We start from the raw sequence: 15,576 nt of genomic DNA, 5'->3' as shown, positions 1-15,576 counted from the left end.
GTACTTATCTTCTGCTCCTGGCTTATTTAATTTAACATAATGAGGAGTTAGCTCATCCATATTATTTCAAATATGACAGGATTTCTATCATCTTATGGCTAAATAATATTCCATTGTGATCATGTACCAGTCTTCTTTATGTGTTCATCAGCTGGTGGTCACTTAGGTGGTTTCTGCCTCTTGGCTATTGTGACTAGCAACCAACAGTGTGTGAAGGTTCCTTCTTCTAACTTCCTTGCCAGCACTTGTGTTCTGTCTCTTTGATGACAGTCATTGTCACTAGAGAGACGCTGGCATTTGTTATGGAGGCATTCTCTGCCAACTCCTGGTCCCTTCTCCTGTACTTAAATGCCTGTCGGCTTTTTCCTTTTCGGGTATTTCTAAAAGAAATCGGCAACAGTGTACCTGAAGGGACACTAATGCATGATTTGTGACAAAATAGTGACAGGAGTACTCGATGTTTATAGTTTTAAAGATTTGCCTTAAAATATTGACTATTCAAGACACAAAATCACCTTTCCTACCCCATTATGATGATGACTCAGAAGAAAGATAATGTGCATCAATTAACTCCTGGAGAAGTGGGAACTGCACCTCTAAGAAGCAAAAGGTCACTAAGTTTGAAAGTACATCATGTGCCCAGAGAACAATGGGATATAAGTTACACTTAATGGTTCTTGGAGGGATGGGGAGAGCTGAAATGATAATATTTCTATGAAGAAGAAAATATTCAATAAGATTGCAACAAAGGTTGTGGGAATATAACAAAACTGTTCTTTCTTTGAAAAACAATTAATTTTATTTAATATTAATAAATGAACAATTATTCATGCTTCTAAACTCTTGGTAAAAGGAAGCAGATTACTTGTTCTGACTTGGATCAAGTTCTTACCAGTAGCCTTACCCAGAGACCCTGCTTGGATCCCAGGTGGCCACATTTGCATAAGAAATGGTCTAAAGCTGGGAAAAGGGAAAATGGTGTTTATGCCATTTGATAAACAGGGGAGAAGCAGTTGGATTATTTCTCCCCAGGTCTCAAAAAGCAAGTGCTAGTTATGATACAAAACCAGGAGGCATGCATGTGTAGATTAACTAGGCTGTGTTAGTCCTTGTCAGTCATAATTTTCCTGGGCATCTGTCCTAAGCAGGACAAATTGAGATTTTTACACTGCCCTACATTCATTAATTCTCAGACTCTTCATATTATTGTTGTTTCATAACCTACTATTCTTCTAGCTCATATATATGGAGATAACAAGTAAGTTTATCATAAAAAGCTCTGCTTTTTTGACCCAAAATGACTGAAACTGTGGAACCTAATTCCTCCAGAAAAAAAAAAAAAGTTCTCAACGTAAATAAATAGATTTTCTTTATTTTAGCATGATGGAATGATTGCGTTCATTACAAGGAGCTGGTGGGTTCCAAAGCAACATCTGTAGACATAGAAGTAAAAGAAGACCTACAAGAAAACCTATTATGATGTTTCAATAGATAGTTTTGGAAGACTGTGATAAACCCACTATAAATATATTTAACCTATGAATATACGTAGCTTCTTATCCCCATCATTTTAAAAAAAAGCCTTCAACATAGAATGATTTTAGATATTAAACTACAAGTGAAGATCCTCTCTATTCTCAACACTTGCATATTTCTCAAAGCTAGAAATTGAATGAAGAGTTAAGGGGACATTGTAGCATTAACCTGAATAAATATAATTAGTAATTTTGATAACTTTTAAAAATCCAATAAATGTTTAATGTCAAATGTAAGAAAGCATGTTCAGAGCCATGTAATTACTAGTAATCAAGGGAATTGGTCAGTTTCCATTTTACTCTATTCTATAGCTAATGACACTTGATCCCTGGGGAAAACAATGTGTGGGGAAGACATAGTTTCTCCAGAAAGCCAACACGCGGGGAGATATTGGTCATTATTCCAGTCCTGATAATTGGCTCTATTCCTAAAGATAAGAACTATTTATAGCTGTGGGTCCTGAGAGGTAATGATGACTCTAATAATGAGCAAATCTCTCTGCATTTCCCCTGCAGTGCAGCTGCTGAGGTGAGCCCTGCTGGCACAGGTAGGTGGGTGCCCATCCCTTGGTTCTTCAGCATCAGGTTGCATCATTAACTTCTACCTCCCCTTCTTGCTCCCCATCCTCTGTTTTTCTTCCTTTCTCCACTTTTCTTTATTAGCTCCCTTCATTGAATGATTTTCACTCACTTTGTTTTATGTCCTCTGGTCTTTCCTCACAGTTGAAATTATATAATGAGATGAACTCAAAATATTCTTCAAAGCTGTAATATTTTAATTGGTATGTGAAATATTTTGATTCTTTCATTCCTCTTCTCTCTCTCTCTGAAGACTAGGATCATAAAAACTAACAGGAATATCTGTATCTTTGATATTGCCTCCGCACTGATACACCGTGAAAAAGCATGCTGGTTTTATTTTTGCCACAGCCTTTCAATCACTGTTCCCACTCTGAACAATTCTAAGTTAAATATTAAGTTAATATTTATATTTAATATAAATTAATATATTTATGTTAATACCAATATTTAATATAGATATTCTAAATTTTATCAAAATTTTAAGACATAACACTCATTTAGAACTTAACTGTGTGCTAAAGTATTCCATGGAAATGGCTCCAAATAACTTTTCCTTTTCCCTCCATTTATTTTGATATATCTGGTTTTAAATTAAAAAAAAAAAAGTCTTTAAAAATAGAACAAAAATAAATGCTTTCTACTGTCATGTACAACTAAGTAGTACAAATGAGATTAGAAAATTTTTTAAAAAATTGAGCAAATTGAGTTTTGGACAAAGAAACAGGCATAAAGTTGTTGAAATCCAAAAACCCATAACATTTTTTAATAACACTTGAATACTGACTTAGAGAAAATACTATCCAGTTCACTGCTATAAAAATTACACTTTCCTTGATTTACTGATATTCTTTCCATGCTCATTAAGATGGAATTAAGAATCATTTGTAAAGTCTGTATAAGAAGAATTCATCCATTTACTTACCTGATCCACTTTAAAGCAATTGGTTTCCACTTAGTATTAGAAGAATACTCATAATTAAGCAAATCAACTTTCAATCCTTTCGATACACTTTTTGTTTCTCTGTTTTTTTCATTAAAGTTTATTTTATGACAGAGGACAGTTGGATCACGGCTGAGAGTAATGGCTCTCACCACATCACCTCTGCATTGAGCCTGTACTTTGCCTTCCCCTCAGGTAGACTGAGCAGCTTTGCCTCCCCAGGCCTCAGCAGCCACAGGTATGATCATCTGCTCAGGAAACAATTTAAAATGGAGTCCAGCTCCTGAATTTGGAGTTATCTTAGAAAGACTTCTTAACCTTTAATTAAGTTTTAAAAAATTAATTCACATACCTTTTATAAAAATTTCATGCTTACGTTTTACCTTAAAGCCTTCTATACATTCTGATCTTATTTTGCCATAAGATGGATGGTAATGCTTGTATAATTCTGTGTGTCTGATATTGATATGAAGGATTAATTATGGAATGGCATGACTTTTAAATAATCATTCACTTGCTGCATAATCACAATATCTCCTTTGTCCTGTACTAAATTTCCTAATGTGCATCTAATTCTAGACTTTTAAAAAATGTAACGCTGTTTTTTTATTTTGTTTTTGAAATTTTGATGGGTTTTGTTTTTTTATGATTGGTTTTGAATCTGGCATTTTATCTTGCCAAATACTATTCTGTTTAAGCAATTATGTCAGCTAAAAGGAATTTCTGATTAAACTAAAGTGGTCCAGTGATAAGTTACATATACACCCTACTTTGAACCATCCCAGCCAAATTGGAGGAAAATGCTACTACACTCTTATTAACTAATGTAATAAAATTTCCCAATTTCATGGTTTGCTTTTTGCTTTAATCAACTAAGAGTAAGTTGCTGGTAAATATTTACTTTAACCCATATTTTGATATTATAATACTGTTTACCAAGGTGGTGAAGTAGGCAAAGCTTGGGGCAAGAAAGGCATGCTTTCTACAGGCCTCATTGCTATATTGAGAGGGGCGGCTAATGTCATAGGTGTGGGCAGGTTCATTGGAGATGTGATCGTGACAGGGTGTGCTATATTCACTGGGGCAGTGACGGGTGGGGAGGTTTACAGGGGTAGTGAGTGTTAAAGGAGAGGTCATGGATAATGGACTTGTTATAGTTACAGGGTGCCCTATGTTCATTGAGCTGGTTATGTTAACTGCACTTGAAACATTTACTGGACTTCTCATGCTCATTGCAGGTGCCACTGTGACTGGGTTGGACATAGTCCCAGATGACACAGAGGATGTTATACTGAATGGAGTAGTAAGAGTCACAGGTGTCTAACAGCCGTGGAGGTTTGGCACAGGTTAGCAACTTCTTTCTTCCTTGCTTTGACAGCTTCTACCCACAGTCTCAGTGTCTCTACCTGCTTCCCTGGCCAGCTTGTCACATGTTGTTGTTGTTGCTGCTGCTGCTGCTGCTTCTGATTGCTGGTCTCCTCACTCATGCATGTTTTACTGATGCCCTGTTTACATGTATTACAGTTGATACTTTGGCTCTGTCCATATGTCTTTAAGTGGCTGGTGATGTATGCTGCACTCAAGAGCTTCCCACAGATGTTACATGATACCTTGCCTTCATGGCGCACCATGTGTGTCCGTAGTCTGTCTTTGGTGGCAAAGGCAGCAGTGCATGTTTGGCATTTGAAGGGTCTTTCTGTTGAATGGACATGTTTTACGTGACAGCTTAAGTGGTCAGGCCTCGAGAAGCCTTTCCCACAAACACTGCAAGTATAAGGTTTGGTGATGCCTCCTTCATGAGACCTCACATGGTAAGTCATCCGGTCCTCCCTCTTGAAGCGCTGATTACAAATAGGACACTTGAAGGGCTTTTCGTCCGAATGGGAGAGCTTGTGCGATTGAGGTGGTACACATCTCGAAAGGCCTTTCCACACATCTCACAAGCATGGTTCTTCTTGACAGGCTTACTGGGTTTCTTGACAGACTGGGTCACAGGCATAGCTGTGGTGCTGGCACTGCTACTGGGGTTGGTGCCCGAGGAAGATGTAGTGACTGTAGACAAGATGCCTGCAATGGTGGAGAGCAACGAAGTTCGGCTGCTGTCCCCTGTGATGGTGGAGATAAGGGGAACCACCGAGGTGGGGATTTTCTTTGAGCGGGACACCAACTTGATCCCTGTGTGGCAGGACTGGTGGCGCCTCAGGTAATAGCTGTCCCTGAAAGCTTTACTGCAGTAAGTGCATACAAATGAAGTTTTGGGTTTTTCTTTTTCAATCCCAATGGCATCCTTTAATGTTTCTGGTGCAGACTGAGGTTTCTGAGTTATTTGTATGGGAAGCAATGGTTTCTGATCAGGGGGCTCCACAGCAGAGCTCAGGAGGGGCAGCAAGCTGTTCTGTGCTGCCTGCTGTTGGTGATGGGAGGCTTCATGGGCCTGGAACAGGAACACGGTCCAGTTGGCCTCCATGGCTGCGGCGGCCGACACCCCTCCTCCCCACTCCCCCTGCTCGGGGAGCCTCCTCAAAGCGGCGGCGGCGGCTCCTCAACGTGGCAGCCTGGATTCTTTGAAGAATGCTAATGACATTTGTTGAGGCATTGGAGTAAGTTAGATTTGATTGGAGTGGATGTGAAGGCTGGAGCTGGATATGTGGTAGATAAGATCAGGAGTTCAGTTTCAGCCAGTTCACTTAGAGGAGGTGGAGCTCCCATTTGTTGATACCACATACACTTTTGGACTTATGATTTTGGGGTTCAAGGATAAAGGGAGACTTAGAAGTCAGTGTGTGGGTACTAATGTAAATAAATAAGCCAGCCTTGAACTTCAAAAGAGGCAGTCTGAGTCATGTCGATGATTAAAGATGAGCAGGGAAATTACTCTAAGGGAATTCTCACTCCTGTAAGAATGGCAGTTATAAAGAATAAAAGCAACAATAAAGGTTGGCAAGGATGTGGGGAAAAGATATGCTCATACATTGCTGGTGGTACTGCAAATTGTTGCAACCACTATGGAAAGCAGTGTGGAGATTCCTCAGAAAACTTGGAATGGAGTCACCATTTGACCCAGCTATCCCACTCCTCAGTTTATACCCAAAAGACTGAAAATCAGTGATTACGGTGATGCAGCCACACCAATGTTTATAACTGCTCATTTACCATAGTTAAACTATGGAAGCCTTTCAACACATGAATGTATAAAGAAAATGTGGTATATGTAAATAATGGAATATTACTGAGCCTTAAAGAAGAATGATTTATGGTATTTACTGCTAAATGGATGGAGAATATCATGCTAAGAGAAATAAGCCAATCTGAAAGAACCAAAGGCCAAATGTTTTATCTGATATGCAAATGAGAAATCACAAGAAAGTGGGGGCCAGAGAGGGAATATAGTACTTGAGATTAGACAGAGAGGAATGAAGGGAGGGGAGGGAGTATGGGGATAGGAAGGACAGTAGAATGAATTGAATATTATTTCCCTATGTACATATATGATTACATGATGGTATAACTCTGCCTCATATAAAACCAGAAGAATTAGAAGTTATACTCAATTTATATATGATGTGTCAAAAGTTATAAACCATTTACATATAATTAGTCATGTATCACCATGAAACAAATAAAAAAAAGATAAGCAGGAAACAAATAATCAGTGTCTCATATAGACATGTTATAGAGAGGCAGAAGTGTAAAGAGCAATTAGGAGAGAACCATTGTAGAAATACTTGGATTACATTCAGCTGCAATTAAGGAAAAACTAGGTCCATAGTGAAACAAACAAATTAGAATTTTTTTTGATATTACATGATCAGGGGGAGACCCTGATTTTGGCTTTGGTTAAGTGATACAATATGCCCTTTGGGTCCTAGGGTCTTTCTAACACTTTACTATTAATTTAGTTTATGTATTTTAGAATTTTGTGGTTCCTTCACCTTAACATTAACAATAAATACAGGAAAAAATATCCTTTTTCTTCATGAGGGTGAATCCTTTCATGCCCTCCAGAGGACATACTGGTTTACATCTCATCCAATAGTCCTGGATCATAGGCCCAGTTTAGACAAACCCATGGTTGAGGAGAATGGAATTAGAACAATGGATTAAAAAAATAATGCATTGTGCTCTTGATATCAAAATAGAGGTATTTTGTCTAAAATTGATGGATTTCAGCCCTCTCCCTGAAAAAATGGAATTTCTATTAACAAGAAGTGGGAGGAGGAAAGACTTATAGAAGTCAAGAAGCCAAGGGTAGGAAAAGTTACAGCTATATGGCTATCACGAAAAGTCATATTTTTGAAATCCTGCAGGGATATCAAGCAAAATAAGATAGAAAAACCATATTGCATAGGATATTAAGTGTTAAAATTTCTTTCTTTTAAAAAAATCTATAGATCCAGAATGTTTCTGTCGAATGAAGGGAAAGAAAAGATAATCTTGCCCCAAAACATTGGAGTGAAAAGGAAGAATTAGAAGGGGACACAAAATTAAAGGATGGATTTGGATAAAGATGTTAGTACATTAATAGTTTAAGGAAAGTAAAAGTTAAATGAAACTTAATTAACGGACATTTGAGGAAGATGCATAATATATATTGGAGGCACTGGCCTTGAAAACAGAGTACCATGTTAGGTGCACTATTACCCTCTGCTGAGGTCTGGATTCAAGTCCTGGTTCTGACATGTCATTCCTCTGAAGCTCAGGTTTTTTTTTTTTTTTTTTTTTTTTTTATTAAAGTGGGTCTAACAAATACTAGAGGGAATTTTGTGATGTTTAGAACTGATAAAGTGCCAAATGTAGTGTCTTGCATGGAAAATCATTCAGTAAATGCTATCTATTAAAATTGGCAGTGTTTAATCATCATATTTTGCATTCTAATAGGAATTCTGTCTTTGTAGGCAATAATGCATTGAGTGAGTAAGTCCTTGCATTCAGTATGGTGATTCATGGCTTAAATGTTATGAATCTCAATCTGTGCCCCTGGCCTCAATGGTAAATTGTTTTAATAAAAACAACACACACAGAAAAGTTAAACCCATGACATGTACTGAACAGTTTTGACCTGAAAACATTGAACAATAAAGTGAGAAAATCAGGTAAAGATAATTTTTGAGTACAAAAGTTTTAAGATGAAAATAGCTGGGATTATTGTCCCTGAGATTATGAGAGAAGAACACTGAGAAAGCTGTGGGGGAAACATGTAGAAACCTTAAGGGGCAAAGGAAACAAAACCTGCTCATGGATCTAAATGGAGAGTGACCCATTTGTGTGCATCTAGCCTGTTTCATACTCTTTCACTTGTCATGTGGTCTATCATGATAATTTTTAAGTTTCATTTTGTTTTTTATCAAGTTCAATGATTTTTAACTCTCATATCTGTAACCCATGGGTTGGCAGGGCTACCTCTGAGGAATACACTTTATAACTGATTCTGACTCTTCCTCACTTTTTATCCACAGATGTTTGGAATCCAGCTTCCCTGACTAAATCAATGGATGGACTGAATGGCTCTGTGGTTTCTGAGTTTGTGCTGCTGGGACTCTCAGGTTCTTGGGAAACTAAAGTTTTTCTCACACTGACTTTCTCCTTGCTCTACTTAGGGATCATCCTGGGAAATCTCTTCATTATCTTTTTGGTAATTGCTGATTCTCACTTACATTCTCCTATGTACTTCCTGCTGGCCAACCTGTCCCTCATTGATGTGGGACTTTCCTCTATAACAGTTCCCAAGATGGTCACAGACCTTCTAAAGGAGCACAAAGTAATTTCCTTCCAAAGCTGCATGGCACAGGTATGCTTCATCCACATCATGGGAGGAACAGAAATGGTGCTGCTCATGGCCATGGCATTTGACAGGTATGCAGCCATCTGTAAGCCTCTCCACTACTTGACCATGATGAGCCCCCAAAAATGCATTTTATTTGTAGTCATGAGCTGGGTAACGGGAGTGATCCATGCGATGTCTCAGTTTTCTCTGATTATAAACTTGCCTTTTTGTGGTCCTAATACAATAGACAGCTTTTACTGTGACTTCCCCAGGGTCATACAGCTTGCCTGCTCAGATTCAGCCATGTTTGAGTTTCTTGGTACTGCCAACAGTGGCTTCATGAGCATGGTCACCTTCTTCCTGCTCCTCCTTTCCTATGTCTTCATTCTGGTCACTGTCTGGAAACATTCCTCAGGGGACTTATCCAAGGCTCTTGGCACTTTGTCAGCTCACATCACGGTGGTGGTTCTTTATTTCACTCCATGCATTTTTATCTACATGTGGCCTTTCCCTACATCTTCAGTTGATAAATATATGTTTATAGTTGACTTTACTATTACTCCTGTCTTGAATCCTATCATATATACATTAAGAAACAAAGATGTAAAAATAGCAATAAAAAGACTGAGTAGACAGCATCATCACAACAGATTCTGCTGACCACGTCTGTTTTTGAGAGGCCAGGAAGTACTTTGACCTGTGTGATGGACACCTCCACTTCGGCATCTGGTATTTCATGTACTCAATTGAAAGTGGCATCTACCTCCCTGACCTGCTCTATTCATACTAGGATTATGTCTACTCCTCTACTTTCTGCTAACATCAAAAATGAGTCCAATATACTATCAGATTTTTAGGATAGAGAACCAATGGATGTAAATAAGGTCGTATGATTTAACTTGTGATAACTTGATCATTACTTGATGATGAGAAAGGATATAATAACATGTCCTCTGTTTCCTATAGAGTTTGCAAATAACTTCAAACTCAAATTGTTGAATGTCAGGAAACCTTACAATGAATAGTTATTTATGTAGGACTAGTAGATCTATTCAGTTACTTAGATCAATTCCCTCCCAATAAAACCCAAGACAAGTTTTAATTGAAAGTAGTTTATTTGGACACATCAATGGGAAAAAGATGTTTGAGAAAGGAGGCATGCATATGTGGAAAAGCATACTGGGATACAAGCCTGTGGAAAAGCATACTGGTATACAAGCCTTGTTTGACCCTCTAGTAGACTACATAGACCATGAATCTTAACATTTTTTCTAAATGAAGGACTAGGTATTGGGTGTGGTTTTTTTTTTTTTTTTACTTTTTAGGATGTATTACATCTTGGGCATGTCCTGTCTTTCTCACAAAAAATATTCAGTTCATTTAAAAAAGTCAGGAAATATTGTCAGGAAGACTTTCTCTTGTTCAATGTAAAGATATATCACTAATAAATGTAAACCACTGCCTCTTACTATTGCTTTGTTCTTAGCAAATTGTAAGTTGAATATGGTTGATCTCTTTACATAATACTAACAAATTAGTTAACCTGAAGACTTGTTTCCTTTGAGAAACTTCTATGGCTCTGCTTTGCACATGTCCCACATAAACCAGTAAGGTGTCCCTTTAGCCATGGGCATGGGTCAGCCATGGGCAGTGGCCACCTATGGTTTCACCTAGGATGGTGATAACTGACCTTCATATCATATCAACACAAGTCATCTGATTTTGATATGACAGGAATCATCATCTTACCTACACTTAAGAAACTATAGCTATAGACTAAAGTAAGATTTTTCACCACCAAAAAAAAAAAAAAAAAAAAATCAAATGAACTCAACAACTCTTTGAAATTGCACTATACTTTCATGTGTAGATTCATTGTCATTGTTTCCCTTTGTGACTTTGTTTTGATTTGAGAAAAGGCACACAATCAGATGATGCTCTCAAATAAGGATACAGAAACTAAAAGGTCCCAAGCACCTGCCCATATGTCCAGCTTACCCACAACACAGACCTCTCATGTTTACCATTCCAGACGATACTCCCTGCAATAAATATATTCCATGCTGACAATAAACTCTCCATTTACAACAAAATCATGTTGCTTATTTCACTGAGTGACAAATATATTTCAGACCCTAGTGAGAATTTAGAATCAGCAGTATCCATGGTCAAGTGTATGATCATAAATAATGAAATTACTTACATACATCTAAAACTCTGTAATAGTTGACCTATTCATTTTTCTTTCTTCTTCACATTTAAAGCAAATCTGAGTTTAATGTCACGTTTCTTAATATACCCATTTGGAGGTTCTGGAAGTCCTGTAAAATTTCCAAAAACATTCAAAGCTTCTTCTCAAATAATTCTTGGGTTCTTGGACTTTTATAGCAAAGAACCACCTTACAGAACTGAATCCCGCAACTTTCTTTTACACAGTATCAGAGCTGAGTGGATATCACAAGGGTCTAGGCTGATATAATGATCCAGATTTCTCCTGAATTAAGAGATGACACAGTAAAGATATATACGATGATAACTTAAGCCATTTACTCTAAAGAGTGTATATTTATTCTAAAGAGTAAATGGTTGACGCTGTTTGCAAAGGGTTTACATGAAGAAGAACCTGAATAAACCATAGGAGGGGAGTCTCTAGAATACTATGAAAATAAGTTATTTGCCATGGAAAGGAGAAAAGTCACAGGGATTACAGAGTCAGGATGTGACCTTATCAGCAGAGTCAGATGTGTTCCCCAGTCATGCTGCCTTCCAACCCTGTGACTTCCAATAAGTCACACTCCCAGAGATGCAACCTCTCCACAGTGATGTCCATTCCATGGGGTTATTGTGCATATTAGATCACATAATATGCGTAGAAGCTCCTGGCATGTGAGGTATATTCAGGTTCTATGATTTTTAATTTTGATCTCTACATATTTATATTCCATCCTTAGGGAGAGTTCTGACTTGAAATATTTGAGGACAAAAATGAACAATGAGAGCCTGAAGATTTACCTTTTCCACCTTCAGCATCTCTTCTTAGTATAGAAATTGCATAGAATTCTTTTCCTGGTTGTTAATGTGAATTAAATTTTATAGCATTATTAATACTCAGTCAACTGCAAATCAACACAAGTATGAGTGACACCTCTCCAGAGAGTGGTGAAGGAAGCAGGCCTGGGCTGTGGAATAATCCACAGTGCTCAGAGTCTCAGTCACCTGATGTGTCCAGTTGGGAGTAGGCTGTGCTCCATGAGCAAGTTCAATAAATTATTTTGTTTTCATCACTAAAAATTTGATCCTCCAGCATCTAAAATTATCTAATTCTACTCTCATGCTGTAAACTTTGCCATCTCCCAGCTCTGTTTATGAAAGAAAACTTCTAGTTTCATGTAGGGTTATGGTGAATCAAGACCAACTTAGAGAACAGTTCTAAAGAACACACATTAATGCTATAGTTAATCCCTTACAGACATAATTTCATACATATGTTGACCAATCCTTTAAACTTTTTGAGAATAATTCTTATGAACACTGGTATCATTAAATATGCAATAAACATTCTGATTCAGCAAGTCCACTCTTGGCTATTTACCTTAGTAGAGGAAAACTGCAAAATAGCACATGAACGTCCACACAACTTTATTTTTAATCACTATAAATGGGACTGGGACCAGAAGTTGCATGTTTGAGGATAGACTGGGCAATTCAGTGATATTCTTTCTCAAAAATTTAAAAAGATTAGGGTGTGTGGCCAGCTGGGTAACATAGCTCACTGGTACAGTAGCCCTGGGTTCAATAGTCAAAAATGTATTGGGTGCATATGGCTGGTTGGGACAATATGGATGAACAAGGATATTTTGCTAAATGAAATAAAGTAGACTAAGAAAGAAAAATAGTATACACTCTCATTAAACACAGAAAATTTAGGAAAAATTTGAAATCCCTCTTTAGTGAGACTTCTGCTTCGAAGTATTTGATGATAAAAATTAACAGTGGAAACATGAAGATTTACCTTTTATACTTTCAGTACTTCATAGGAAGTGAGAACAGTGGTTACCAGGACCAGAGTTTTGTAGGAAATAAGGAGTAGGTCAAAGTTTAAAAAGGTGTTGTTTAATAGGATGAATAAATGTAGAGAAACAATGGATTATATGAAGACCTCAGTGAAGAATATACACTGAAATTTTTCTAAAAGGAGATTTTTAGGTGTTCTCAACACACACACACACACACACACACACACACACACACACACACAATTTCTGTGTGAAGTGATAGATTGTGAATTTATTTGTTTGACCACAGAAATAATTTCACAATGTATATAGACATCAAACCACATCAGGTTATGCATCTAAGTAAAAACCATAAAAACAAATTTAAAAAATAAAGAAAAGCACATCTTTGGGAGCAAAGATCCTTGTTTGACTGAATCAGAGGTATAGTTAGTTGTGGCCCCTAACAAAGAATAGTTCAGGGTCTAATGCAACTGCTGTATTCTGGGTGGTGTGATGGTCTTCATAATGTATGTGGGTAACAGCAGATCTATAGGCTTATTATTTTAAATTTTATTACATATAAATTATATCATAACAAAAATGAAAAATACTAAATTATGAATTCCAAATCACTTATATAATAAAAGGAATTCCTTTAGTGCATTACTAGGTTGTTATGTAATACATTTTTGGAAAATTCACAAGAATTATATATTCCCTTTAACACTCCTCCCCCAAATCCTTCTAGCCATATTTCTTTGCATTTGTAACTATAAGGTTATTGAATGTTGTTGCCTATACATAGGCTATGATTAAAATGTTTCATGGGCTGAACATGGTGAATAATTTCCACTGGAGCCCCTGATCTCCTTAGTAATATACAAACAACAAAACTTACACACAAACTGAAAAAAGGTGAAATGAGACAACAATCTCAGCCTAAAATTCTGAAAAGCAATGTTTATTGTTGATTTTGCTATCATACCTGCTTTGAATCCTGCTATGTATACCTTCAAAAACAAAGAACCCCCTTCATGCTTTCCAGAGGTTCTGCTATATTGTGTCATGATCCTTGTTTGATTCTAATATTTTTTAAAATCTCCCCCTGATTTCTTCTCACATCCTTTCATCATTCAGAAGTGTTCAATCTCCATGTGTTTATACATTTTCTGTACTTTTTTGTGTTGATTTTTAAATTTTATTGTATTATACTTAGATAAGATGAAAGGGAGACATGGAGAGAGTTGGATTGGGGACTAAAATATGGCCTAATTCAGAAGTCAAAAAGTAATGAATTCAGCTCTTGTTGAAAATATTCTATAGATATCTGTTGGGTCCATTTGACTTATAAAAAGTTTTAGGTGTGAAGGATCTTTACTGAGTTTAGGTCTAGAAAATTTATCTATTATTGAAGGAGATATGTTGAAATCACCCAGCACTATTGTACTATGGTCTATCTGAAATCCAAAATGTCTAAAAGTAGTCACTTAATAAGAAATAAAGATAACAGAGTAAAGATGTATAAAGTAAAGAAAATATTTAATAGTGATTGGGATGGCTGATGGGAGAAGAGTTTATTTTCATTTAATTTTAGATCCTTGAAATTGTTTCATCATGAATAATTTTTACTTTAAATAAAACAAATAAAGTTGGAGAAGCCACATTTCCTAATTTCAAAACTTATTACACAGCCACTGGTATGCACAGTGTAATACTGGGACCAAACAGACACATAGACTAATGGAATAGAATGGGATTCCAGAAATTAATCTCTACGTGTATATTAATCCTTGAAAAGAGTGCCAGGACTCTTCAGGGGAGAAGGGATCAAATCTCCAAGTAACAGTGCTGAAACAACTGTTTATACACGTGCCAAAAAATTCCATAACTATATCTCCAACAGAATTTTAAATGGTGTCTGTTTAAGGAGTTCATTAATACCTATTCCTTTTTCACTGATATTGGTCTAAACCAGAGTTAATTCATTAATAATCAAATGTAAGATGTTAATTTTCTTTGAAGATGTTTCTCTATAATATTTTATTATGAATAGTTTCTTTGCCTTCTATTTACATTCTTTTAAAAATATTTTTAGTTGTAGATGGACACGATACCTTTATTTTATTTATTTATTTTTATGTGGTGCTGAGGACAGAACCCAGTGCTGAATACCCCGCACTACAAACCCAGCCCCTCTATTTACATTCTTAATGAAAATTTCAGTAATTTTTTGGCCATGAGAATTCAAAAGTAGAATTCCCATGATGAATGACTTGGGGACTCAGCTCACCAGCCATCAGGTGGTCACCAAATGCTGCTGTGAGTGGTTGTGAGAAGCACTGAAAACACAGCATGAGAAGAAAATATTTCTTAAAAGATACTTTTATGGCAGAAATACTGATTTGATTTCTGACATCGTTCTTTTCATCCAGGTAAGTGGGGATGATGCAATTAAAGTTAATAGCTTACTAAAATGATCTTTTTTTTTTTTTTTAAACATAGCTTATGTCTGGTACCAAGGACAAAACATTAACACTTTTTCTCATCTCCATTTCTATTCTTCATTTCAAAAGCACTTATTGAGCATACAGTTATGCTGTCTTTCCAAAGGGAAAGTTAGAGTTTCCATTGCTCCATATACCTAGATTCTGCCTTGATTTGCAGGGCAATTTCTGGATTTAGCATATTATATTTCCACAGGGACTATCAAAGTGCCTGGAAATTGGTTTTACCATGAATTTTCTCAGACCTGTCATT

At 36.7% G+C, this 15,576-nt stretch overlaps 2 protein-coding genes across 2 annotated transcripts; one reads left to right on the top strand and one right to left on the bottom strand.

The window, feature by feature from the left end:
• Positions 1–3,190: 3,190 nt before the first annotated feature.
• LOC306653400 (olfactory receptor 4F21-like) lies at positions 3,191–9,481 on the top strand (the record flags this gene model as incomplete). The annotated part of the gene is made up of 2 exons (XM_079126406.1): positions 3,191–3,295; positions 8,514–9,481. Exon 2 carries the CDS (start codon positions 8,546–8,548, stop codon positions 9,479–9,481), a length of 936 nt encoding a protein of 311 aa, XP_078982532.1. The 5' UTR covers positions 3,191–3,295; positions 8,514–8,545.
• On the bottom strand, positions 3,759–5,574 carry LOC306653360 (vascular endothelial zinc finger 1-like). Its single transcript, XM_079126364.1, is given in 4 exon segments — positions 3,759–4,149; positions 4,151–4,379; positions 4,382–4,954; positions 4,957–5,574. Coding segments are annotated over 4 exon segments (1,530 nt in total). The 5' UTR covers positions 5,525–5,574; the 3' UTR covers positions 3,759–3,989.
• Positions 9,482–15,576: the final 6,095 nt, after the last annotated feature.

This window comes from Sciurus vulgaris, assembly GCF_902686455.1.
Source record: "Sciurus vulgaris genome assembly, chromosome: 2".
NCBI classification, from domain to species: domain Eukaryota; kingdom Metazoa; phylum Chordata; class Mammalia; order Rodentia; family Sciuridae; genus Sciurus; species Sciurus vulgaris.
This window is presented reverse-complemented; position numbering and strand designations above follow the sequence as displayed.